The sequence below is a fragment of the Oncorhynchus tshawytscha genome, linkage group LG08, assembly GCF_018296145.1.
Source record: "Oncorhynchus tshawytscha isolate Ot180627B linkage group LG08, Otsh_v2.0, whole genome shotgun sequence".
In the NCBI taxonomy this organism is placed as follows: domain Eukaryota; kingdom Metazoa; phylum Chordata; class Actinopteri; order Salmoniformes; family Salmonidae; genus Oncorhynchus; species Oncorhynchus tshawytscha.
In genome coordinates, this window is record NC_056436.1 from 12180591 (window position 1) to 12207949 (window position 27359).

At 43.6% G+C, this 27359-nt stretch overlaps 2 protein-coding genes across 14 annotated transcripts in view; both read left to right on the forward strand.

Moving 5' to 3' along the window:
- The window catches only part of LOC112255799 (syntaxin-binding protein 5-like), a 46309-nt gene extending 35594 nt beyond the window's left edge, over nucleotides 1-10715 (forward strand). The window contains exons 19-29 of one of the 8 annotated variants that reach the window (XM_042325222.1): nucleotides 1850-1939; nucleotides 2685-2750; nucleotides 2854-2976; nucleotides 3099-3146; nucleotides 4207-4257; nucleotides 5385-5624; nucleotides 6108-6459; nucleotides 6583-6748; nucleotides 9561-9672; nucleotides 9917-10137; nucleotides 10386-10715. In XM_042325222.1, coding sequence (XP_042181156.1) covers nucleotides 1850-1939; nucleotides 2685-2750; nucleotides 2854-2976; nucleotides 3099-3146; nucleotides 4207-4257; nucleotides 5385-5624; nucleotides 6108-6459; nucleotides 6583-6748; nucleotides 9561-9672; nucleotides 9917-10137; nucleotides 10386-10427 — 1511 coding nt within the window. In that variant the 3' untranslated portion in view covers nucleotides 10428-10715. The remainder of the gene's footprint in view (nucleotides 1-1849; nucleotides 1940-2684; nucleotides 2751-2853; nucleotides 2977-3098; nucleotides 3147-4206; nucleotides 4258-5384; nucleotides 5625-6107; nucleotides 6460-6582; nucleotides 6749-9560; nucleotides 9673-9916; nucleotides 10138-10385) is intronic. The other 7 variants (XM_042325223.1, XM_042325224.1, XM_042325225.1 and 4 more) reach the window with 7 other exon arrangements.
- An 8850-nt stretch (nucleotides 10716-19565) lies between these two features.
- The window catches only part of LOC112256916 (SAM and SH3 domain-containing protein 1), a 96162-nt gene continuing 88368 nt past the window's right edge, over nucleotides 19566-27359 (forward strand). For all 6 annotated transcript variants that reach the window (XM_024430487.2, XM_024430489.2, XM_024430491.2 and 3 more), the window contains exon 1: nucleotides 19566-20899. In XM_024430487.2, coding sequence (XP_024286255.1) covers nucleotides 20321-20899 — 579 coding nt within the window. In that variant the 5' untranslated portion in view covers nucleotides 19566-20320. The remainder of the gene's footprint in view (nucleotides 20900-27359) is intronic.

The window sequence follows — 27359 nt, forward strand, 5'->3', positions numbered from 1 at the left end:
TGTGTACACAGAGCATAGGGGAGAAGAATAGAGAAGGAAGAGCAGCATGTGTACACAGAGCATAGGGGAGAAGAATAGAGAAGGCAGAGCAGCATGTGTACACAGAGCATAGGGGAGAAGAATAGAGAAGGCAGAGCAGCATGTGTACACAGAGCATAGGGGAGAAGAATAGAGAAGGCAGAGCAGCATGTGTACACAGAGCATAGGGGAGAAGAATAGAGAAGGCAGAGCAGCATGTGTACACAGAGCATAGGGGAGAAGAATAGAGAAGGCAGAGCAGCATGTGTACACAGAGCATAGGGGAGAAGAATAGAGAAGGCAGAGCAGCATGTGTACACAGAGCATAGGGGAGAAGAATAGAGAAGGCAGAGCAGCATGTGTACACAGAGCATAGGGGAGAAGAATAGAGAAGGCAGAGCAGCATGTGTACACAGAGCATAGGGGAGAAGAATAGAGAATGCAGAGCAGCATGTGTACACAGAGCATAGGGGAGAAGAATAGAGAAGGCAGAGCAGCATGTGTACACAGAGCATAGGGGAGAAGAATAGAGAAGGCAGAGCAGCATGTGTACACAGAGCATAGGGGAGAAGAATAGAGAAGGCAGAGCAGCATGTGTACACAGAGCATAGGGGAGAAGAATAGAGAAGGTATAAAAGGGACAGTAGGAAGCACAGGGAAAAAATGGCAGCTGTACAGATCTCATTCAGAGCTCTTTGACTTCCAACGGTAAGCCATTATAACATATTTGATCGCAATCATTTAGTAGTGATTTGCATACAAGTGTAACTTCATGACCACACAACAGAGTCGCTCATAGATATAGAATGCTATGGACTCAGCAGCTTCTGCTTTCTCCATTGGGCAATTTATAAGCAAACACGTGACTGGCTCAACTGTTCTGGGGAACTACAGTAAACTTCATAATGCAAAATAATGTCCTAGGTGTAATGAAGAACACAATCTGCTTTATCTCCTAAGGTATTGCACAAGTTGACTGCCCGTATTAACTTAAAGTAGCTCCAAATATTCAAACTTATTGAAAAACTTTTTTTCAAAATTCCCCTGGTGTACTCTATATACAGTATACCACCCAAGCCTACCTCACACACTTGGCAGCCAGTTTGGCTTCACACCCCTGAGTGCGCCACCCCCTGCAGTAGCATTTGTCTCTCAACAGGAGGCATCCCTGGTGGACTGTCCATCTGTTCAGTGCCACTATAGAAGCCACAGAGAAACATGCTCATCATGACTGGGCTCTGTCTGTGCCGTGTTGGGAGTGCCCTGCCTTTTGCTTCCGCTGGTCGAAAGTAAATGTACATTTTGGAGCACTGTACACAAACACATGAGAGTAGGGCTTCACTCTTGTTGTTGCTTCTGACTGCCTTGTCATTTCTGTCACCAATACATGCTATCTCTCTCTGTCTTGCCATACTTCCTCTTATGCTCTTTCTTTCTCTTGCCGTCCTACCACTCATGTTTCTCATTGGTCATAGCATCCTTGGCTTAGTGAGCCTCCAGGGGCTCAGCAGGACTGGGTTCAGTAGTGCTCTTCAGTCATGCCTTGACTCAAATGTGGATAACTAAGCCTACAATTTCAATTCACTCACAAATTGAGTCATCTTGTCATCATTTGATTTACTGTAAAAATGTATGAGTTAATTTATATTTAATTAATTAGTCTCAAAAACGGTGGTATTGTTTTGAAACCCATACATACTGATCTGCAGTACTATTGGAGTGAATGCAGTTGCTAGCCTCTGTGAGTTAGCTGTTTTTCTGTTCTGATTCACTATCATTCTTTTGTCTCACCTATTTTCCTCTGTTGATCTCTCTCTATGGCCTTGTAAAGACAAAGACATTCCGCCTGTGACATCTTGCATGTCCCGCCTTTCTATATTTTATACGTCTATGAAAAAGACCTATCATTCTTCTAACTCCCGTAAGTCATCTCATGTTTATCACAATCTTTGTTGTCTTCTCTCTTTCTCTCTCCACCTCTCTCTTTCTCTTCAATCTGCCTTTTCTGTCAAGGCAGATTCCTCTCACTGTTTATTTTGTGCCTGTTCTCCACAGCTCTGTGATAATATCACATTGGTCTAAGACATGTCTGTTCTCCACAGCTCTGTGATAATATCACATTGGTCTAAGACATGTCTGTTCTCCACAGCTCTGTGATAATATCACATTGGTCTAAGACATGTCTGTTCTCCACAGCTCTGTGATAATATCACATTGGTCTAAGACATGTCTGTTCTCCACAGCTCTGTGATAATATCACATTGGTCTAAGACATGTCTGTTCTCCACAGCTCTGTGATAATATCACATTGGTCTAAGACATGTCTGTTCTCCACAGCTCTGTGATAATATCACATTGGTCTAAGACATGTCTGTTCTCCACAGCTCTGTGATAATATCACATTGGTCTAAGACATGTCTGTTCTCCACAGCTCTGTGATAATATCACATTGGTCTAAGACATGTCTGTTCTCCACAGCTCTGTGATAATATCACATTGGTCTAAGACATGTCTGTTCTCCACAGCTCTGTGATAATATCACATTGGTCTAAGACATGTCTGTTCTCCACACCTCTGTGATAATATCACATTGGTCTAAGACATGTCTGTTCTCCACACCTCTGTGATAATATCACATTGGTCTAAGACATGTCTGTTCTCCACAGCTCTCAGTGATAACAGCGATGGAAACAACATTTCAGAGGAGAAAAGCAGCAAATCACCAACGTCAGGTAACATTTAATTCTCCATTACTGCATAATACAAAACGCAATCTACCTTTTTCTTGAGAAAGTACGAAAAGGACATGTTTGATATACGTGTTTATCCATTTAGCTGCTTTTCAGTATCAAGGAGTGTTGAATGAGTTGATGTCCACTGAAGTGTTCTTGTTACCAGGCTCTACGACACCCACCAATTCAGACGATGAACACAAACAGAAAAGGTTTATAGAAATGGGTACTGTATAACACTGATAAATCAACAACATCTACAGAGCTTCATTCTTCCCAAACGTTCTGGCTGTCGGAAATGCAATGCAATTTTACATTTGCCTTTGTCTTTTTAAAACACATTTGCAGTGAAGTCCAAAAGCAGGCGCTTTTCCAAGACGGTTGCCAATGACTTTGGTAGTGTATGATCCCTGTGTTATAAACTCTACTGCTTTCTTTCTCTCACCGACCTCACTGGGCTTCAAACCAAGGCTATGCCCTAATCCAACATGGCCGACCTCACTGGGCTTCTAACCAAGGCTATGCCCTAATCCAACATGGCCGACCTCACTGGGTTTCTAAACAAGAGGTTGTGCCCCAATCCAACATGGCCGCCTATGCATCATGTGCTAATGAAGGTGATGGAGAAGAAACGTACTCAATCTGTGGGTTGTTTTTGTCAATCACAAGGTTGCTGATGACTATTAAAGTGATCCTCTGCACTTTGTCAAATGCATGATTGATAGAGGGGTATCCACTTTTATCTCTTAGGACCAAATGTATTATGCTGTTTTGCACTAATTATGCTTTTTTGCATTGTTGTACCTGTTCTCTCTAGAGGGAATATAATGGGAATATAATGTCAAATAAAGACACTAAAAACATTTTTATTTTATCACTCAAAAAAAAGTTGTGTGTGTTTTTTCACTGGTTCAAATGTATACTAACTCTGACCATTAATCTCTTAACTAATTTCTAACAAATTGAGGTATTGGGAATGTTCATCAGTAGAATAACTCAAGATTCGGTTTGACCAACTAAAAAAAAACATATTTGTATTACAGAGCTTTGATCCTTGATTATTCACTTTAATGATTTTCCCTCCCATTCCTCCCTAGTCATTTTTTGAAAAAAATAACCAATAATCAATGTCTTTTTCTTGTCTACCTCTTGCTTTGTGCGTGCGTGATGCACTCAATGACCGGCTGCCTCTGAGTCTCAATGCTAATTCTACATTCTAATGCTAATTCTACAGTCTAATGCTAATTCTACATTCTAATGCTAATTCTGCAGTCTAATTCTACAGTCTCCTCAAACTTTTTGCCAATGAATGATGGATGACACAAATTGCTGAAAGTGATCAAAACAAGTAGTGTTTTAATGGAGATCATTGTATTTGACATTGATTCCAAAGTATTAATTTGTAAAGAGGGCATGTTTTATTTAATTTATTTATTTGTATTTATTTTCCTTGCAGCCAAGATGTCAAAGAAAATTAGCTCACCTACAGAGCAAAAGACAGGCCTGGGTAAGCCCTTATAACCTTGTGTTGATTACATTCCATAGTAGTCCTTTTACCTTTCAGGTGCTGTTCCCACTTCCTAATTAAACCAAACTTTCCTTACAGTTTCAATGTTTGTGAGAGTGTAGCCCAAGCCTGGTGGTACCAGCCTAATAGCTGCGTTCTCCATTGTGCATCAGAATTGTGTGCTATCTCACGATCAGGCTGGTTCCACCTGTAAGAAAGACATGTCACTGAATGTGTAAAATTCAAATTCTGTTATCTTGTAAACTGAGACACATGTACTCTCTGTTTGGCCTCGTCCTCTCTATAAGCAGAGGAGAGGGTGCGACAGCAGCGCTCTCTCCCATATAAGAGGTGCTTTTGTTGTATGAAGGACGGCAAGGAGTCCAGAACTTTGACCTTTGACTTTTGACACTAACTCCCTGACTGACAGACTTGTTGGTTCCAGCCTCTGCACCTCTCTGTTTCAGAGGGGTTGGGTTAAATGCGGAAGACACATTTCAGTTGAATGCATTCAGTTGTACAACTGACTAGATATCTCCCTTTCCCTTGTTTTGTTTGCCATGCTATTCAAACTGCTAAACATGTGGTAAAGTATTGCCCCCTCCTGTCTCCTTAAGTTAAATACTGCATAAGGAAGGTATGGCTTTTTCTTGATGTTTCCCAGTGAGAACACACCTTCATCTTTGGCCAAATGCCCATGATCCTACTGTAGGTGAATTAGGTGCTAAACTTATTTGTCGTTTTGAAAACTAAATTAACACCAGATCTCATGTGATCTCTCAATGATGAAACACCATGTGGTTCTTCTGGAATGACCTTTTATTTGGTGCTACTGTAGTTCTTAAGATGGGTGTTTCATGTGCTGCTCCTTGTGTGCGTTGTGAAGAAATGTGATGCTTTTTTTCTCTAGCTTGGATATACCTTTGCATAACTAACTTGCTCATGAGACAATGCAGGACTTCTCCTGAATTTCAGTGTCTACATGAAAGTACACAGGTCTAACCTTCCGTTGGGTTATTAACCAATCCTATTTTCCTTTCCTATTCCAACTATATCAAAGCATCCACTTTCATATTATCCCTCACTTCTCCTCTCTCTGTATTTGTCCTCTCTCCATTACCATCCAGATGCCAAGGACAGTTTGTTCAGCCGCTCCAGGAGTTCCAGTGTGACCAGTATAGAGCGGGAGTCCCGCGAAGCCATCTCCTCCTTCCACTTCAGTGAGAGTTTCCCCAGGAAGACGGACAGCAGCCCCAGCCCCAGCCTGTGGTTGGGTACTACCCAGGGCACTGTCCTGGTCCTCTCCCTCAGCCTGCCACCTACAGGGGACCAGAGGCTGCAGCAACCTGTCGGAGTCTCTTCCTGTGGTTAGTGTGATTGCTGATATGAGTTAGGTTTGCGTCCCAAATTGAACCCTATTCCCTATGTAGTGTACTACTTTTGACCAGGGCCCGTAGGGCAGCCATGGTAACCTTAATAACAATAAATGACACAGTGGAGCCCATTCAATATTTCAGGTCTCAGACAAGGTTAGCCGGTTCACTGACCCATCTCTGTGACAGCAGAAGCATTACCACCACCTTGACTGTGGTGGCTGAATCTGGATGGAACTGGAAGAAATAGTTTGCGGCGACATATACTCTCACAAATGTTCCAAATATGTATTAGTTTCTTTGCATTAAAGCAGTGGTTCCCAAACTGTGGTTCGGGTAGCACTAGTCATCTGCATGTTTACTAAAGGTTGTCAGCAAACCTATATATTATTGAGAGAGAGAGATCCAGTATAAGGCCTTATACATGTGTTTATAATGAATCAAGAGGTCTAACATGTCTCTTTCTATGTCCTCCAGGTACTCTGGTCAGACTAAAAGGAGGTATCCTGACTATGGCCTTCCTGGACTCCCTTGGGGCGGTCCTACCCCCTTCCTACGAGCCGTGGTCCGAGCCCAACGCTCCAGACGAGGAGAAGACGAGGAGGCGCAGGCCGGCTTCCCCACCCCCCACCCAGGAGGGTCAGGACCGCCAGTACGCTGTGGTGTGCTCAGAGAAACAGGCCAAGGTGGTGGGTCTGCCCTCCCAGTCCTGCTTCTTCAAACACAACATCACAGAGAGCTCCTTCGTGCTGAGAGCTGACGTGGTGCAGATGGCCGCTGGACTCTGCCTCGCCTGCTTCTGTGCTAATGGACACATCATGACTCTGAGGTACTCTGAAAGGCCCAGTCTGTGGTACTGTAGTTACTCTGAGATACTCTGAAAGGCCCAGTCTGAAATACTACACAGTGCCTACTTCATTCATACTGTTTGTGTCTCTCTCCCCTCTCCCAGTCTACCCAGTCTCAGACCACTCCTGGATGTGAACTACCTTCCCCTGACAGACATGAGGATAGCCCGGACCTTCTGCTTCTCCAACCTGGGCCAGGCCATGTACCTCACCTCCCCCACCGAGATACAGAGGATCACATACAGCCAGGAGACCTGCGACAATCTGCAGGTGTGCGCATGTGTCTCTGTGTTAGGGCTGGACGGTATACTGTATTTTACTATATACCACTTAGTTTTTTAAACTTGAACTTCTATAACAGTGTTTCAATGTATGGTTTGTTACATGTGATACGCCACTCCGCCACGTGTAACATCTATTTTTATAGTTTACTCTGTTTACTACTTGCTAGTCATTTTCCTCCCTCCGCCTCCGGAGTCACGAACACTTGCTGTTCACTCTGTCTGCATGGTCAGAAACAACAAGATGTTGGTGACAACGATGCCACTTTGCTTCTTAATATAAATCCACAAGCGTTCTATAGTTACAATATTAGTTTGTGTATCTTACAGTAGCTGTTTGCTGACCGTGTCTTAGCAAGTTGTGGCTAAAATAAAACATGTTAATGATAATCGCGAAATGCTTGTGCTTCTAGTTCCGATCATGCAGTAATATCTAACAAGTAATCTAACAATTTCACAACAACTACCTTATACACACAAGTGTAAAGGAATGAATGAGAATATGTACATAAAGATATATGGATGAGCGATGGCCGAACAGCATAGGCAAGATGGAGTAGATGGTATAGAGTACCGTATATACATATGAGATGAGTAATGTAGGGTATGTAAACATTATATAAAGTGGCATTGTTTAAAGTGGCTAGTGATACATTTATTACATCCAATATTGAATTATTAAAGAGGCTAGAGATTTGAGTCAGTATGTAGGCAGCAGCCACTCAATGTTAGTGATGGCTGTTTTAACAGTCTGATGGCCTTGAGATAGAAGCTGTTTTTCAGTCTCTCAGTCCCTGCTTTGATGCACCTGTACAGACCTCGCCTTCTGGATGATAGCAGGGTGAACAGGCAGTGGCTCGGGTGGTTGTTGTCGTCCTTGATGATCTTTATGGCCTTCCTGTGACATCGGGTGGTGTAGGTGTCCTGAAGGGCAGGTAGTTTGCCCCCGGTGATGCGTTGTGCAGACCCCACTACCCTCTGGAGAGCCTTGCGGTTGAGGGCGGTGCAGTTGCCGTACCAGGTGGTGATACAGCTCAACAGAATGCTCTCAATTGTGCACCTGTAAAAGTTTGTGAGTGTTTTTGGTGACAAGCCGATTTTCTTAAGCCTCCTGAGGTTGAAGAGGCGCTGCTGCGCCTTCTTCACCACGCTGTCTGTGTGGGGGGACTCTTACTGACAGTTGTGGCTGCTTTGCGTGATGTATTGTTGTCTCTACCTTCTTGCACTTTATGCTGTTGTCTGTGCCCAATAATGTTTGTACCATGTTTTGTGCTGCTACCATGTTATGTTGCTGTCATGTTGTGTTGCTACCATGGAGCGTTGTCATGTGTTGCTGCCTTGCTATGTTGTTATCTTAGGTCTCTCTTGTCGTGATGTGTGTTTTGTGCTATAGTTTATAAATTTTTATTTTGAATCCCCCGTCCTCGCAGGGATTTCATCTGTGAACATAGAGCTCATGCCAAAAAACTCCAGTTTTGACTCATCTGTCCAAAGGACATTCCCCAGAAATATTGTGTCTTGTCAATATGCATTTTAGCAAATTCCAGTCTGGCTTTTTTATGTTTTCAAAAGTGAAGTCCTGAGTTCTCTTCCGCTCAAAAAGCGATGGATGGTGCGATCAGAAACTGACGTTACCTTCACCTTGGAGTTCAGCTTGTATCCTGTGTTCTTTTTCTACCATTCACACTATCCTTCTGTTCAATCTGGGGTTGATTTTCCTGTTGCGGCTGCGCCCAGGGAGGTTGGCTACAGTTCCATGGACCTTAAACTTCTTAATAATATTTGCAACTGTTGTCATAGGAACATCGAGCTGCTTGGAGGTGGTCTTGTAGCCTTTACCTTTACCATGCTTGTCTGTTATTTTCTTTCTGATCTCCTTAGACAAATCTCTCCTTTGATTTCTCTGGTCCATGTTCAGTGTGGTGCACACAATGATACCAAACAGCTCAGTGACTACTTTTCTCCATTTAAATAGGCTGAATGACTAATTACAAGATTGGAGACATGTGATACTAATTAAATAAACTATTAGTTTGAAATATCAATATAATCCAAGTATTTATTATATTTTCTAAGGGGTACCAACAAATGTTTCCAGGCCATTTTAGAATATCTTTGTAGAATAAGCAATAATTCATCTATTTTCACAGCTTCTTTGCTTTATTCTCTGACAAACCAAAGGCATGCAAGTATACATGATAAAATAGCTTTTAATGTAATCTCTTTTCAGGAAGTGTACCAACACATTTCAGCATGTCTGTATTTCCATTGATTCCAAGTGTTTTGGTCTAAATCTCAAGCCCAATCGCAATATTTGGTCAAAAAGAAATCGCAATTGAGCCTAGATTTTTTGTTGTTGTTGTCCATAATCATGCTGCCCTATGTAGCACAGTGTACAAAGGATAACAAATGAGTACAGCAATTGATGAAAATGCAGAAAATGATTTTGGGTTGAAGTTGAATTGAACAGTATAAAAAACAATCAAAATAGAGAAAGACCCATTGAAATCACTTCAAATGTATGTTGCCACCTTAGAGTCATACACTATTCATAAAGATTATTCAGAACTTGTATTATTAAAAATCATCAAATACAGTCAAATACAGTAATGTTACTGTAAAAAAAATAAAAAAGGAACAAATATTGTGATATGATATCTTGGCCATATCGCCCAGGCCATATCGCCCAGCCCGTGTATGTGTGCGCCTGTGTGAGAGAGAGAGATATCACATTTTGTGTTTGTGGGTATGATAAATACTGAAGTTATTTTTGACATATAGTGCTACATCTGAATCTTTAGGAGATGATGGGAGAGCTGTTTACACCGTTAGAGACACCTGAAGCTCCTAATCGAGGTTTCTTCAAGGGCCTGTTTGGGGGAGGAGCTCAGTCGCTGGATAGAGAAGATCTGTGTGAGTATCATTCCCACAATACACCTCTCCTTCAGTAGCTATAGAACCGTGTTCTATTTAACTGTGACTGACATTCTAGAGCATTTTGAGGACACATCTGATTTGGACATAGATAATGCCGTACAATATGCTTGGCATATGATTACTAATGACGCAGTGTTATTGGACACAGCGATAATGGCGTTGCAGTTATAAAGCCTGTTTATGTGGCACATCTTGGTTTCTCTCCCTCTGTCCTCTACAGTTGGTGAGACAGCGGCGGGTAAGGCATCTCGTAGCCTGGCGCAGCACATCCCCGGGCCCCAGGGCATGGAGGGTATGAAGGGAGCAGCCTCTGGGGTGGTGGGGGACCTGGCCCGTGCCAGGATAGCCCTGGATGAGAGGGGGCAGAAACTGGGCGAGCTGGAGGACAGAACCGCAGCCATGATGGCCAGCGCTGACTCCTTCTCTAAACACGCTCATGATGTAAGGCCAATGCTCTACCAGGTCATCTGTGAGGTGCAAACCTGGGTTCAATTAGTATTCGTTTCCCCAAATACTTTCATTGTTTGATTGAGCCTGCCTCGTGTGCATGATGGACAGGGTTTGCACTTTTGGGCTAAATCGAGCACGACTCAAGTATTTGAAAGAAAATGAATACTACCTGAACCCAGGTGTTGTCTATGAGTCGTGTACTGTCTCATCCTCTTCTCTCACTTCCTTCCCTTTCTCAGATGATGCTGAAGTACAAAGATAAGAAGTGGTACCAGCTCTGATGGCAGCGAGGGGAGACAGTGGGACGCAGTTGTTTTGTTGCACCACTTCATTATCTACAGGAGATGCAGCTCCTCCTCCTCCTCTTCTCCTTCATCTCTCTGCAGGAGGAAGAGGTGTTGTATGACAGACTGAGAGGCTTTCTTCCGAGCAGCACAATACAACACTGCATTACCTCAGTCACCTGGTTACAGCAGACTGACTGACTGAAGCAGACTGACTGACTGAAGCAGACTGACTGACTGAAGCAGACTGACTGAAGCTGACTGAAGCTGACTGAAGCTGACTGAAGCAGACTGAAGCAGACTGAAGCAGACTGAAGCAGACTGAAGCAGACTGAAGCAGACTGACTGAAGCTGACTGACTGAAGCTGACTGACTGACTGAAGCTGACTGACTGACTGAAGCTGACTGACTGACTGAAGCTGACTGAAGCAGACTGAAGCTGACTGAAGCAGACTGACTGACTGAAGCAGACTGACTGACTAAAGCTGACTGAAGCTGACTGAAGCAGACTGACTGAAACTGACTGACTGAAGCTGACTGACTGACTGACACAGACCTACTGACTGATTGACACAGACCTACTGACTGATTGACACAGACCTACTGACTGATTGACACAGACCTACTGACTGATTGACACAGACCTACTGACTGATTGACACAGACCTACTGACTGACTGACACAGACCTACTGACTGACTGACACAGACCTACTGACTGACTGACACAGACCTACTGACTGACTGACACAGACCTACTGACTGACTGACACAGACCTACTGACTGACTGACACAGACCTACTGACTGACTGACACAGACCTACTGACTGACTGACACAGACCTACTGACTGACTGACACAGACCTACTGACTGACTGACACAGACCTACTGACTGACTGACACAGACCTACTGACTGACTGACACAGACCTACTGACTGACTGACTGGCGGACACTGACTGACTGGCGGACACTGACTGACTGGCGGACACTGACTGACTGGCGGACACTGACTGACTGGCGGACACTGACTGACTGGCGGACACTGACAGATTGACTGACACAGACAGGCCGACTCGGACGGAGGAGGAGGAAGAGTTATTCTGGATCTTTCTTTCTATGTCATCTGAGGAGATGATGCTCATTCCCTTAGTCCCTCTCCTCTGGGTTAAGGGGACTGATCCTGTGTTTCATCAGTCATTCTCTTATCTGTTCAGCTGTTTGGTTCTTCAAGAGGTAAGATAACTATACACAATGAGTACTGTTGGTGGTTACCTGTGAGGTTACCTGTGCAGGGGCCAGGTGAGGTGTTGTCTGCTCTTCAGTGTCAACCAATCACAATGGACCTCTAAGGGGAGTCTCCTGTGTGTGGAGGAAAACTCCATGTAAACCAGCCAGTGGAACCATCTCTGCTCCTGAAGTCCTAATATCTATAGCAATGGTTATAATGTATCAATGATGGATTCATCCCCTCTGTGTTTTATCTCTGGTTTCACCATTTCTTTCTATCTTATGTTGGATTTACATCTATATTTGTCATCTTTATTTGCTGTTTTTTGTTTTTCAAGAAATTCCATCCAAGCACTTAATTAATTAAACATAAGTTTATTGATGAGTCATATTGATGGTGTGATGAATAACTTTTTTCCATATTTTTTACTACTGCTACAGTAGGCCTGGCTATACACTATTATCACATATTCATACGGTCAGTTTGAACAGTAGGCCTGGCTAGACACTATTATCACTTATCATTCATACGGTCAGTTTGAACAGTAGGCCTGGCTATACACTATTATCACATATTCATACGGTCAGTTTGAACAGTAGGCCTGGCTATACACTATTATCACATATCATTCATACGGTCAGTTTGAACAGTAGGCCTGGCTAGACACTATTATCACTTATCATTCATACGGTCAGTTTGAACAGTAGGCCTGGCTAGACACTATTATCACATATCATTCATACGGTCAGTTTGAACAGTAGGCCTGGCTATACACTATTATCACATATCATTTATACGGTCAGTTTGAACAGTAGGCCTGGCTATACACTATTATCACATATCATTCATACGGTCAGTTTGAACAGTAGGCCTGGCTAGACACATCACTTATCATTCATACGGTCAGTTTGAACAGTAGGCCTGGCTAGACACATCACTTATCATTCATACGGTCAGTTTGAACAGTAGGCCTGGCTATACACATCACTTATCATTCATACGGTCAGTTTGAACAGTAGGCCTGGCTAGACACATCACTTATCATTCATACGGTCAGTTTGAACAGTAGGCCTGGCTAGACACATCACTTATCATTCATACGGTCAGTTTGAACAGTAGGCCTGGCTAGACACATCACTTATCATTCATACGGTCAGTTTGAACAGTAGGCCTGGCTATACACATCACTTATCATTCATACGGTCAGTTTGAACAGTAGGCCTGGCTAGACACATCACTTATCATTCATACGGTCAGTTTGAACAGTAGGCCTGGCTAGACACATCACTTATCATTCATATGGTCAGTTTGCACAGTAGGCCTGGCTATACACATCACTTATCATTCATATGGTCAGTTTGCACAGTAGGCCTGGCTATACACATCACTTATCATTCATATGGTCAGTTTGAACAGTAGGCCTGGCTATACACATCACTTATCATTCATACGGTCAGTTTGAACAGTAGGCCTGGCTAGACACATCACTTATCATTCATACGGTCAGTTTGAACAGTAGGCCTGGCTAGACACCACTTATCATTCATACGGTCAGTTTGAACAGTAGGCCTGGCTAGACACATCACTTATCATTCATATGGTCAGTTTGAACAGTAGGCCTGGCTAGACACCACTTATCATTCATACGGTCAGTTTGAACAGTAGGCCTGGCTAGACACCACTTATCATTCATACGGTCAGTTTGAACAGTAGGCCTGGCTATACACATCACTTATCATTCATACGGTCAGTTTGAACAGTAGGCCTGGCTATACACATCACTTATCATTCATACGGTCAGTTTGAACAGTAGGCCTGGCTAGACACATCACTTATCATTCATACGGTCAGTTTGAACAGTAGGCCTGGCTAGACACCACTTATCATTCATACGGTCAGTTTGAACAGTAGGCCTGGCTAGACACATCACTTATCATTCATATGGTCAGTTTGAACAGTAGGCCTGGCTATACACATCACTTATCATTCATACGGTCAGTTTGAACAGTAGGCCTGGCTAGACACCACTTATCATTCATATGGTCAGTTTGAACAGTAGGCCTGGCTATACACCACTTATCATTCATATGGTCAGTTTGCACATCATATTTGTTTTGAAGCAAGAAGTCAAATAGAACACAGTTCCCTTGTTTGTTTACTGAAAGTTCTTCCTTTTTTTGTTGTATTGTTTATCATGGAACTTCAGTTGTGTGTTGTCAGTGTGTACATTACGGGCTCTTACTACAGTATCCGCTAAACTGAACCCACTTGACAGGCATGTGCAGGAAATGTTTAGCCAAAAATAAGTCTATAAACATGGATATAATCAAAACCTGAAGGGTTGTTGGTATGTTGGAAACACTGTGCAGCTTAAATATAGTTCTCTCTTACGAGGTTATAGAGTGATGGTCATAGATGACGTCAGGGCCAGTTTTCTATTTTGTTCTCAGCTCTGATTGGCTGAGACATAGCGTTGAGGTTAATCTTCTGGGTTATGATTGGCTCAGAGATAGAGTTGAGAGTTATGTACAACAGACTAAGGGGAAGATACCCCTGGACACTCATCTTGGTTCAGTTTTGCATTGTCCTCACTAATGGTTAAGGTTAGGATTGGGGGAGGGGATTATAGCTGATCCTAGATCTGTACCTAGGGGAAACGTGAAGGCATTCAAATCTTTACCTCCACCTACCGAACAATGTGGTAATATTGCGTTACAGGTTAGGTTACTCTCTTAGTCTTCTCACAATCCTTCCATAGTGATTCTAATACAATTTTCTCATGGCTTATTCATTTAAAATGGTTTTGAATGTTTAGAGAAGAAAGCATGTCTCTTATAGCACAAGCAAACATATACAGCTGTGTTTGTATTCGTAGTGTCAGCAGAAGAAGTGACCAAGTGCCATGTAATGTTCAGTAAAACATTAATTGGTCATTATTTTCTGAATCAACCACTATCTTAACAGACAACTCTCTTCTGCCTTTGCTTATCATGCATATATGCTAACCTCTACCTATTTATGTGTGTATCTGTGTTTGTCAACATCCATATATTCAGGAATATGTGTATGGGCACATATATTTATACTTGCAGCCATAGATGCAGTATATTTCAAAAGATGTGTAGAGATTTTTTTATTTTCTTCCTTAATGGTGTTTTTCAGTGTGACTTTGATTTAATGTTGTTTTTTTCGACGTGCAAGGAGATGCTGCCATTTGTGTTGAGGTAGAGTAATTTATCTTTTGTTCTTTTTTTTCCAAATGATTTTTCATTTGGTAACTGAAGGTTATGTTTTCACTCCAGGTGGCTGCCAACAGCTGTATATAAACAAGTAGTGGGACAAGACAACTGGAGGCAAATCTGATAGTGCTGGGTTTGGCAAAGTGACGCAGGATGTATCCCAAATTACACCTTTTTCAAAAGTAGTGCACTACATACTCTAGGGAATAGGGTGCCATTTGGGATCCTTCATTTTAAACTGTCATCTTGATTGACCAATCTCCGACCGTCTGTCTGGATGTGATAACTACATAACTCCATAACTCCAGTGTGAGAAATGACCGTCTGTCTGGATGTGATGATAACTACATAACTCCATAACTCCAGTGTGAGAAATGACCGTCTGTCTGGATGTGATGATAACTACATAACTCCATAACTCCAGTGTGAGAAATGACCGTCTGTCTGGATGTGATAACTACATAACTCCATAACTCCAGTGTGAGAAATGACCGTCTGTCTGGATGTGATGATAACTACATAACTCCATAACTCCAGTGTGAAAAATGACCGTCTGTCTGGATGTGATGATAACTACATAACTCCATAACTCCAGTGTGAGAAATGACCGTCTGTCTGGATGTGATGATAACTACATAACTCCATAACTCCAGTGTGAAAAATGACCGTCTGTCTGGATGTGATGATAACTACATAACTCTGGAGGCCTGATCATGCAGTGTGAGAAATGGTGGAAAAGCTTCTCCATGCTTGTCACTGCTTTATCCAGAAGACCTAGGACAATTGGATTTTCAGTTGAGCGGGTTTGACCTTACTCATACTACTGACTTGTTAGCTGTTTTTGCACTATTTTTCCTTCCTTGAATCACTTTTGTCAGTTTAAGTTTGTTGTTTATATTTTTTCCTTTTACTTGTTTATTTCTCTGAAGTACAAAAACATGTTGGACATGTTAACTGTGTGATACGCCAGTAATATACTGACTGGCTTCATTTTCAGATTTGTTTTCATTGCGCATTAATGATATTCTATTTATATATTTCAGAAGAAAGTATATTAATTTAAATTTAAATTTATTGCAAATAAATACTTTTAATGTATAATTTAAGAAGAATAGAATTGTGCATTTTAAGATGTCTCCAAAACAATGCTTGTACATAATGCCCATTATACAAACATGAAAATAAACATTTCTGGTGGTATATTTAATGTGTGCATCTCAGATTCAGCTATATATATATATATATCATATTTTTGGAGATTGTCTGTTGAATGAGCTCCCGGTATATTTGAATTCACTAGAAGCCATTCAGTCAGGTTGCAACATATACCCCATAATGACAAAGCAAAAACAGGTTTGTAGACAATTTTGCAAATGTATTAAAAGTCAAAAACTGATACCTTATTTACATTAGTATTTAGAACCTTTGCTATGAGACTCAATTGAGCTCCGGTGCATCCTGTTTCCATTGATCATCCTTGAGATGTTTCTACAAAGTAATTGTGGAGTCCACCTGCGGTAAATTACATTGATTGGACATGATTTGGAAAGGCACACACCTGTCTATATAAGGCCATGAGGTCGAAGGAACCGTCCGTAGAGCTCCGAGACAGGATTGTGTCGAGGCACAGATCTGGGGAAGGGTACCAAAACATTTCTGCATCATTGAAGTTCCCCAAGAACACTGTGTCCTCCATAATTCTTAAATGGAAGTTTGGAACCACCAAGACTCTTCCTAGAGCTGACCGCCTGGCCAAACAGCAATTTGGGGAGAAGGGCCTTGGTCAGGGGGGTTGTTGTCTGTAATAAAGCCCTTTTGTGGAGAAAAACTCATTCTGATTGACAGGGTCTGGCTACCCAGTGGGTGGACCTGGCTCCCAAGTGGGTGAGCATTTGGCCTCCCAGACCCACCCATGGCTGCACCCCGGCTCATTCATGTCAAATCCATAGATTAGGGCCTAATGAATGTATTTCAATGGACGGATTTCCTTCTATGAACTGTAACTCACTAAAATCTTTGGAATTGATGCATCTTGCGTTTTATTTTTCTGTTCCGTTATATATATATATATATATACACACACTGCTCAAAAAAAAGAAAAGGAACACTAAAATAACACATCCTAGATATGAATGAATGAAATATTCTTATTAAATACTTTTTTTCTTTACATAGTTGAATGTGCTGACAACAAAATCACACAAAAATGATCAATGGAAATCAAATTTATCAACCCATGGAGGTCTGGATTTGGAGTCACACTCAAAATTAAAGTGGAAAACCACACTATAGGCTGATCCAACTTTGATGTAATGTCCTTAAAACAAGTCAAAATGAGGCTCAGTAGTGTGTGTGACCTCCATGTGCCTGTATGACCTCCCTGCAACGCATGGGCATGCTCCTGATGAGGTGGCGGATGGTCTCCTGAGGGATCTCCTCCCAGACCTGGACTAAAGCATCCGCCAACTCCTGGTCAGTCTGTGGTGCAACGTGGCGTTGGTGGATGGAGCGAGACATGATGTCCCAGATGTGCTCAATTGGATTCAGGTCTGGGGAACGGGCGGGCCAGTCCATAGCATCAATGCCTTCCTCTTGCAGGAACTGCTGACACACTCCAGCCACATGAGGTCTAGCATTGTCTTGCATTAGGAGGAACCCAGGGCCAACCGCACCAGCATATGGTCTCACAAGGGGTCTGAGGATCTCATCTCGGTACCTAATGGCAGTCCGGCTACCTCTGACGAGGACATGGAGGGCTGTGCGGCCCCCCAAAGAAATGCCACCCCACACTATGACTGACCCACTGCCAAACCGGTCATGCTGGAGGATGTTGCAGGCAGCAGAACGTTCTCCACGGCGTCTCCAGACTGTCACGTCTGTCACATGTGCTCAGTGTGAACCTGCTTTCATCTGTGAAGAGCACAGGGCGCCAGTGGCGAATTTGCCAATCTTGGTGTTCTCTGGCAAATGCCAAACGCCCTGCACGGTGTTGGGCTGTAAGCACAACCCCCACCTGTGGACGTCGGGGCCTCATACCACCCTCATGGAGTCTGTTTCTGACCGTTTGAGCAAACACATGCACACTTGTGGCCTGCTGGAGGTCATTTTGCAGGGCTCTGGCAGTGCACCTCCTGTTCCTCCTTGCACAAAGGCGGAGGTAGCGGTCCTGCTGCTGGGTTGTTGCCCTCCTACGGCCTTCTCCACGTCTCCTGATGTACTGGCCTGTCTCCTGGTAGCGCCTCCATGCTCTGGACACTACGCTGACAGACACAGCAAACCTTCTTGCCACAGCTCGCATTGATGTGCCATCCTGGATGAGCTGCACTACCTGAGCCACTTGTGTGGGTTGTAGACTACATCTCATGCTACCACTAGAGTGAAAGCACCACCAGCATTCAAAAGTGACCAAAACATCAGCCAGGAAGCATAGGAACTGAGAAATGGTCTGTCACCACCTGCAGAACCACTCCTTTATTGGGAGTGTCTTGCTAATTGCCTATAATTTCCACCTGTTGTCTATTCCATTTGCACAGCAGCATGTGAAATTTATTGTCAATCAGTGTTGCTTCCTAAGTGGACAGTTTGATTTCACAGAAGTGTGATTGACTTGGAGTTACATTGTGTTGTTTAAGTGTTCTCTTTATTTTTTTGAGCAGTGTATATATTAGTTGTGCAATGGAAATAAAATCTATGTAAAACAAATTGTTTGTCTTTTTTTCAAAATGTCCATTCCATGTTTTAAGGGTTGATAAAACACACAATTCATCACCACAGGGGTCCAACAATCCTCCTGGAGAAAGCTACAGGTCCAACAGTCCTCCGGGAGAGAGTTACTGGTCCAACAGTCCTCCTGGAGAGAGCTACAGTACTGGTCCAACAGTCCTCCTGGAGAGAGTTACTGGTCCAACAGTCCTCCTGGAGAGAGTTACTGGTCCAACTGTCCTCCTGGAGAAAGCTACTGGTCCAACTGTCCTCCTGGAGAGAGCTACTGGTCCATCTGTCCTCCTGGAGAGAGCTACTGGTCCAACTGTCCTCCTGGAGAGAGTTACTGGTCCAACAGTCCTCCTGGAGAGAGCTACTTGTCCAACTGTCCTCCTGGAGAGAGTTACTGGTCCAACAGTCCTCCTGGAGAAAGCTACAGTACTGGTCCAACAGTCCTCCTGGAGAGAGCTACAGGTCCAACAGTCCTCCTGGAGAGAGTTACTGGTCCAACAGTCCTCCTGGAGAGAGTTACTGGTCCAACTGTCCTCCCCGAGAGAGCTACAGTACTGGTCCAACAGTCCTCCTGGAGATAGTTACTGGTCCAACAGTCCTCCTGGAGAGAGTTACTGATCCAACTATCCTCCTGGAGAGAGTTACTGGTCCAACAGTCCTCCTGGAGAGAGCTACAGTACTGGTCCAACAGTCTTCCTGGAGAGAGTTACTGGTCCAACAGTCCTCCTGGAGAGTTACTGGTCCAACTGTCCTCCCCGAGAGAGCTACAGTACTGGTCCAACAGTCCTCCTGGAGAGAGCTACCGTACTGGTCCGAGAGAGCTACTGGAATCGATTTACTTCAGTGGCTGACAATTACAGCGTTGATTGATCTGACATGTACTCAATCAGTCAAATGTTGATATACGTCGAACAGAGGGCGCCAGAGTACAGATAATGCTCAATTGCCTTCTTTTTTTTAACAAACCCGAAGCAGAATTCGCTTGGATGGAATGGCACTCTGGACCAACTCTAGACCAGAGAGACAAAGTTAATTCCGGGGAGAGAGAGGGTGCTTTGCACCATGTGCTAACAAGTGTATTCGGACCTAGGCATACAGATAAGAAGCAGCGAAAAGCGTTTCATCTCGCATTTACCGCCACTCTGAAGTTTGCAGTACTGAGTGATTAAAAACAACGATATTTGGACGTTGCCGCGCCAGGAGTGCCCTTTTCGAAACAGCAGCAATAAAACAAACAAAAGCGGTGAGGAACAAAGAATGTTTGAAATTCAGCTCGTGGACACCTCCAAAACCTCCAGTTTTGTTTATCTCATGTATATGTTGTGTTTCTTTGGTTGGATATCATGCCTTCTCTTTCTCTCACCTGCTTGGATTAATTGATGACCAGACCACACCTACTAGGTTGCATTTTTGGACGCCATGGTCTATTCATAATAAAATATTTGCATTGTTTGTTATCCAGAATTTTGGGAACATCAATATTGCAGCGTTTAACATTACCTTTATTTTATTGTAACAGTAGTAGACTCTGCTCTTTTTAGATTTCGTTTTGTATTCTTCATCAGTTTAATAACCTCTGCATGCGTTTGTAATTTTGGATCCAATAAGAATGACCGAGACCGCGGCGGGTGTAAAAATGTGTCAAAGATACCGGCGCTCCTGAGGTTTACATTTTGGAGATAACGGAACCATTTCTAACACAGCCTATGCATGGAAAACATTGCTCATCGTATGTCAAAATGATGCGCACCGGCCCCGGCCTTGTCTATGAGTGGCTACAGAATCTTAAACTGCCTCAATACTTGGAAGGATTTGTGGACAATGGATACGATGATCTCGAAGTTTGTAAACAAATTGGTGACCCCGATCTGGACGCCATAGGGGTCCACGTCCAGCACCACCGACAAAAATTGCTCGACGCAGTGAAGAGGTTGAGAGAGCAGGAGAAGGAAAAATCTCGGGGTCTTTACTTCACCCTCGAGCCCCTGAACCCCCTGTACCCCTCTTCCTGTAGACCATCGTTGGGCACCAACATAATGCACATCACAGAGTGCGAGAATGACCTCCAGGGGTCAAGTTCATGGACAGAATCCAACCAGGAGGAAGTTGAAATTGGGGCTCACCAAAGATTTCACCAAGAGTCATCATGTCCTAAAAACAACAATTTGAGTTTCACTGATTGTAAAGAGGTGGTGACTTACCCAAAACTGAAACTGAAGCTCTTGATCAGGGATAAACTTGTGAAAGATGGAATCGACCTCAGTGAGCCGCCATACACCCACAAGGTAGGCTCCTATGTCATTTATTGATGTTGATAATTAGAATGCTTGTTCATAGACTGTCACATTCAATTACACTCTTCCCTCTGTCCGCTGTGATGAATAGTATGGTCAATTTCTTTGATGTTGCTGTATACCAGCAATTGTGCTCTGACACTTTCAGAGTCAGGATGACTACTGCTCGAGGCCTTATGGGCAGTCATGGACTTTAATACACACACATTTAGAAATGTATCTACTCAGAAGTGATTTTGGGTCTATAGGTCTGACCGACACACCTGCTGAAGCAATGCTCTGTTGTGAGAGTCCATTTAATTTATAATTCCTATGGGACACATTATTGACCTGGCTGGGTTAATGAGCTCATATCTTTCAGACTTTCTGAGCTAACCGCTATATCATTGTTACTTAACTGTATCTTACTGTTGGTTAATCTGATAGCTTCCATTGTCTGTCACTGTAGCGTTGGAGACATAGTGTGTGTTCCAATTGGCACCCTATTCCCTACATAGTACACTCATTTTTACCAGAACCCTATGGGTCCTGGTCAAAAGTAGTGCACTAAATGGGGATTAGTTTCCATTTGATTGCCATTTGGAACGGACACAGAGTATTCAGACAGTGTATCTATGTCTACCTCTCATTCCATCCCTCTGCTCTGACAGTTGTTTTACGGAGTATGGCGTCACTTTACTGTTGTGACGCAAAATGCATAGCACATAGAATAAAGGTTTTATCAGATATTATTCATCCTGATCAGATAGGTGTTTTACATGGATGATACATTGGAGATAATGTATGACAATTACTTGAAACAATAGAACACGATGAAACGCCAAAGAAACCAGGTCTGATGACATCACATACGGTACAGATGCTCTGTGGACATCCCCTCAGATGAATGCTTATTCACGGTCAGAGAGCTAGGCAGGGTCTGCAGTTGCAGACTGTAGTATTGGCTTTAACCTTCATTGTGGTGTAACATATAGGTCTATTTAGTAATTGGAATCAGCACCACATTGCAGCAAAGGCCAACTCCTATTCTCCAGTATGGGGTTGAGCAGATTTTTGATTTGGGTTGCTGTCTCATGGTGTTCTAAAATTGGTTCTGTGTTAGTGGATAGTGGTTAGACCTATACTGTATAAACAATGAATGAATTTGATTTCCTGACTCTGTGAGCCAGACATGGCTGTCAAAAATGGCTCTGCCTTTCCACGAAGTCTTATTGGAGCTGAGATGTTACAACAGATGAAGAATACCTGCTTAGGCTGTGTGTTTAGGCTACAGTCTCGGGCTGTGTGTTTAGGCTACAGTCTCGGGCTGTGTTTAGGCTACAGTCTCGGGCTGTGTGTTTAGGCTACAATCTCGGGCTGTGTGTTTAGGCTCAGTCTCGGGCTGTGTGTTTAGGCTACAGTCTCGGGCTGTGTGTTTAGGCTACAGTCTCGGGCTGTGTGTTTAGGCTACAGTCTTGGGCTACAGTCTCGGGCTACAGTCTCGGGCCACAGTCTCGGGCTGCGTGTTTAGGCTACAGTCTCGGGCTGTGTGTTTAGGCTACAGTCTCGGGCTGTGTGTTTAGGCTACAGTCTCGGGCTGCGTGTTTAGGCTACAGTCTCGGGCTGCGTGTTTAGGCTACAGTCTCGGGCTGCGTGTTTAGGCTACAGTCTCGGGCTGCGTGTTTAGGCTACAGTCTCGGGCTGCGTGTTTAGGCTACAGTCTCGGGCTGCGTGTTTAGGCTACAGTCTCGGGCTGCGTGTTTAGGCTACAGTCTCGGGCTGCGTGTTTAGGCTACAGTCTCGGGCTGCGTGTTTAGGCTACAGTCTCGGGCTGCGTGTTTAGGCTACAGTCTCGGGCTGCGTGTTTAGGCTACAGTCTCGGGCTGCGTGTTTAGGCTACAGTCTCGGGCTGCGTGTTTAGGCTACAGTCTCGGGCTGCGTGTTTAGGCTACAGTCTCGGGCTGTGTGTTTAGGCTACAGTCTTGGGCTACAGGCTACAGTCTCGGGCCACAGTCTCGGGCTGCGTGTTTAGGCTACAGTCTCGGGCTGTGTGTTTAGGCTACAGTCTCGGGCTGTGTGTTTAGGCTACAGTCTCGGGCTGTGTGTTTAGGCTACAGTCTCGGGCTGTGTGTTTAGGCTACAGTCTCGGGCTGTGTGTTTAGGCTACAGTCTCGGGCTGTGTGTTTAGGCTACAGTCTCGGGCTGTGTGTTTAGGCTACAGTCTCGGGCTGTGTGTTTAGGCTACAGTCTCGGGCTGTGTGTTTAGGCTACAGTCTCGGGCTGTGTGTTTAGGCTACAGTCTCGGGCTGTGTGTTTAGGCTACAGTCTCGGGCTGTGTGTTTAGGCTACAGTCTCGGGCTGTGTGTTTAGGCTACAGTCTCGGGCTGTGTGTTTAGGCTACAGTCTCGGGCTGTGTGTTTTACAGTCTCGGGCTGTGTGTTTAGGCTACAGTCTCGGGCTACAGTCTCGGGCCACAGTCTCGGGATGCGTGTTTAGGCTACGGGATGCGTGTTTGGTCTCGGGATGCGTGTTTGGGTGTTTCGGGATGCGTGTTTGGGCTACGGTCTCGGGATGCGTGTTTGGGCTACGGTCTCGGGATGCGTGTTTAGGCTACGGTCTCGGGATGCGTGTTTAGGCTACGGTCTCGGGATGCGTGTTTAGGCTACGGTCTCGGGATGCGTGTTTAGGCTACAGTCACACACTGTTTTTCCCTCCACTTTCACCAAATACATTCATAATGTCACCAGCGCTGGTGCGGTCATCCTCAGTGGCAAAATGTTCAAAGTGGCTCGAGAGGATGCAGTAATGAGAACCCTATGCTACGGAATATTACGACAGGCTATTCATCCTTGGCTAGGAAATGCAAAACTGGCACATGTTGTCGTTCCTCGCACATGCTGACCATCATGATGGATTTATTTAAAGAGATGAAGTCCAGAAAGGCTTATTTTGGGAAACTATCTGAATGGACATAGCTAATTCTTTAACTCGTACACACCCACCCAAGAGGACCCACTGAACCAAAGCAGCCTGCTGCGCATCTCACTCAGACGCATAAACAACAAATCACATTTCTCCTTTCCCAAAAATGTATTAAAAACCTTGCCACAGATTCAAATCCATTCTGTAGGAAATCAAAATGTATTCTAATGATCAGCCGCTGATCCATTTTAGTGAGACAATAGGTGGTTATGTTGACACTAATTTCAGTGCTGTATCAAAATCTGTGCAACCACTGGAATCCCCTTTCACAAAACTCCTGGCAAAATGCATCGGTCATAGAATGAGAGGTTTATCAGATATTTATTATTCATCCTGATCATTTTTATTTTATTTTTTATTTATTTTTTTACATGGATGAAACATTGGAGATAATATTACTTGGAACAAATAGAACACTATGAAACACCAAAGAAACCAGACCTGGTCTTCATAGCAGATTTTTGTTTAGTTATGACTAGAATTTTTATATAAATCCCTGGACTATTTTAATTTGGGAGAATCTCTTATTCAACGGGTTAGATACAGTATGAATAGTAACCCCAAGTGTAAGATATTAAATAAAGGTTAGTTCAAGTATTGAACTGTCAAGAGGAGTTAAACTAGGTTGTCAATGTATGCCGATGACTCAAGACTTCCCAAAGTCCGCCATCTTGATCACTGCACAGTGGAGGGTCTAGATCATTTATCTAGCCTCTCTGAACTCTAACCTAATTATGAAAAGTGTACCACATTATGTATTGGATCATTTAGAAGACAACATTTACATTACCCTATAGTTGACCAATTAAGTGGTCAAATCAAATTTTATTTGTCACGTACACATGGTTAGCAGATGTTATTGTGAGTGTAGCGAAATGCTTGTGCTACTAGTTTGGACAGTGCAGTATATCTAACAAGTAATTTAACAATTCCCAACAACTACCTAATTCACACAAATCTAAGGGGTTGAGTGAGAATATGTATATGGATGAGCGATGGCCGAGCGGCATAGGCAAGGTGCAATAGATGGTATAAAATACAGTATATACATGGGATACGAGAAATGTAAGATATGTTAACATGATTAATATTAAAGTGGCATAATTTAGAGTGCATTGTATAAAGTGACAAGTGATCCATTTTTAATAAAGTGTCAAGTGATTGGGTCTCAATGTAGGCAGCAGCCTCTCTGAGTTAGTCATTGCTGTTTAGCAGTCCGATGTCCCTGAGAGAGAAGCTGTTTTCAGTCTCTCAGTCCCTGCTTTGATGCACCTGTACTGACCTCGCCTTCTGGATGGTAGCGGTGTGAACAGGCAGTGGCTTCGGTGGTTGATGTCCTTGATGATATTTTTTTCCTTCATGTGACATCGGGTGTTGTATGTCATGGAGGGCAGCCCGACAGGATGATCTTGATTGTGCGTCTGTTAAAAGTTTGTCAGGGTTTTGGGTGACAAGGCACATTTTCTTCAGCCTCCTGAGGTTGAAGAGGTGCTGTTGCCCCTTCACCACACTGTCTGAGTGGACCATTTCAGTTTGTCTGTGATGAGTATGCTGAGGAACTTAAAACTTTCCAACTTCTCCACTGCTATCCCTTCGATGTGGATAGGAGGGTGCTCCCTCTGCTGTTTCCTGAAGTCCACGATCATCTCCTTTTGTTTTGTTGATGTTGAGTGAAAGGTTATTTTCTTGGCACCACAATCCCAGGGCCCTTACCTCTTCACTGTAGGCTGTCTTGTCATTGTTGGTAATCAGGCCTACTGTTGCAAACTTGATGATCAAGTTGGAGGTGTGCATGGCCACGCAGTCATGGGTGAACAGGGAGTACAGGAGGGGGCTGAGCACGCACCTTTGTGGGGCCCCAGTGTTGACAGTCAGTGAAGTGGAGATGTTGTTTCCACCTTCACCACTTGGGGGCGGCCTGTCAGGAAGCCCCGGACCCAATTTCATAGGGCTGGGTTGAGACCCAGGGCCTCCAGCTTGATGATGAGCTTGGAGGGTGCTATGGTGTTGAATGCTGAGCTGTTGTCAATGAACAGCATTCTTACATAGGTATTCCTTTTCAGGTGGGATAAGGCAGTGTGATAGCCGATCTGCGTATGGACCTTAAAACTATAGGTTCTGAACTAATATTCATACCAATCTATGAACCTCAGCTGTCATAGTTGTTGTATCAACTTCAAGTCTGAATGGCATTAATGAAGCCTAATGATTGAGTAGAATATAATAACTGTATTGTGCGAATTATGCAAGCCCTAAATACATGTACTGTAGTTATTACCATGCATGAGGTCCCCACATTGTAGTCTGTACATTGAGTATATTCACTGATCATGTACTCTTCCTTGGCAAATAAAGGTGCGGTTCAGGTATGAATCTCTGTGACATTATTGTTTAGTCATATCCAAGAACAGGTGTATCAAACTCCATTCTTTGAATGATGCTATGTCTGCATGTATGTATTACGATTATATACTTCAACAGTGTTTACCTCTCCTTCTCCTGGGACATCAATGATTACACATTGTAACTATGCAATAGACTAGAAACATGATTCAAGTAAAGGTTGATTTGTAATTTATATATACAGAGGAAGAAGAAAAAATATGCATATCTAACTCCCTTCATCTACATTAATAATACATGTGTAACAGTATAACTTTAGACCGTTCCCTCGCCCATACCCGGGCGTGAACCAGGGACCCTCTGCACACATCAACAACAGTCACCCACAAAGCATCGTTACCCATCGCTCCACAAAAGCCGCGGCCCTTGCAGTGCAAGGGGAACTACTACTTCAAGGTCTCAGAGCAATTGACGTCACTGATTGAAACGCTATTTAGCGCGCACCGCTAACTAAGCTAGCCGTTTCACATCTGTTACACATGCATTATGATAATTGTAATATTATAAGTACAAGTTCAATCTATACTTCAATGCATTATAAGATGAGGTGGGCAGAGCGGTGTAGAAGACAAAGGGAAAGAGGTGAGAACAGAGGCAGACAGCATATGATTAATGAATTACAGTGCTACCTTCATATTCTCTGTTCATCACAATTACAGTGTCTCTAGCGGGGTCTCCTAACCAGCCTTGGGCTCCCAGTTGGCCCGAAGGTTATCTTAAGAGCGGGTGAGGTGGCGATGACGGGACTGGCTTCCTATCCCACTTCAAAACATACCTGCAGACGAGCGATAGAGGGAGAGCATGATTAAGCCTAAGTGTCTACAGAGTACTTTATGCTGAAAAACATGCACACGAGGACAAACAATAGCAGATAATGTCAATAGAATATACTGTATGTGGTGCAGACAACTATCGGAGTGTACCTGAAACGTTTAAATATAGAGGGCTATGTGTCTCACCACTTTATTGCAAGGCTAACCCCCAGGGAAATCATGACTTGGCAGCAACAGAGAGTCCCGTGAAAATGGCGGAGTGTTTATTTGGTGTAAATCTGAAAATTAGCAGCTGACCTCTTCAGTTAAAAAAA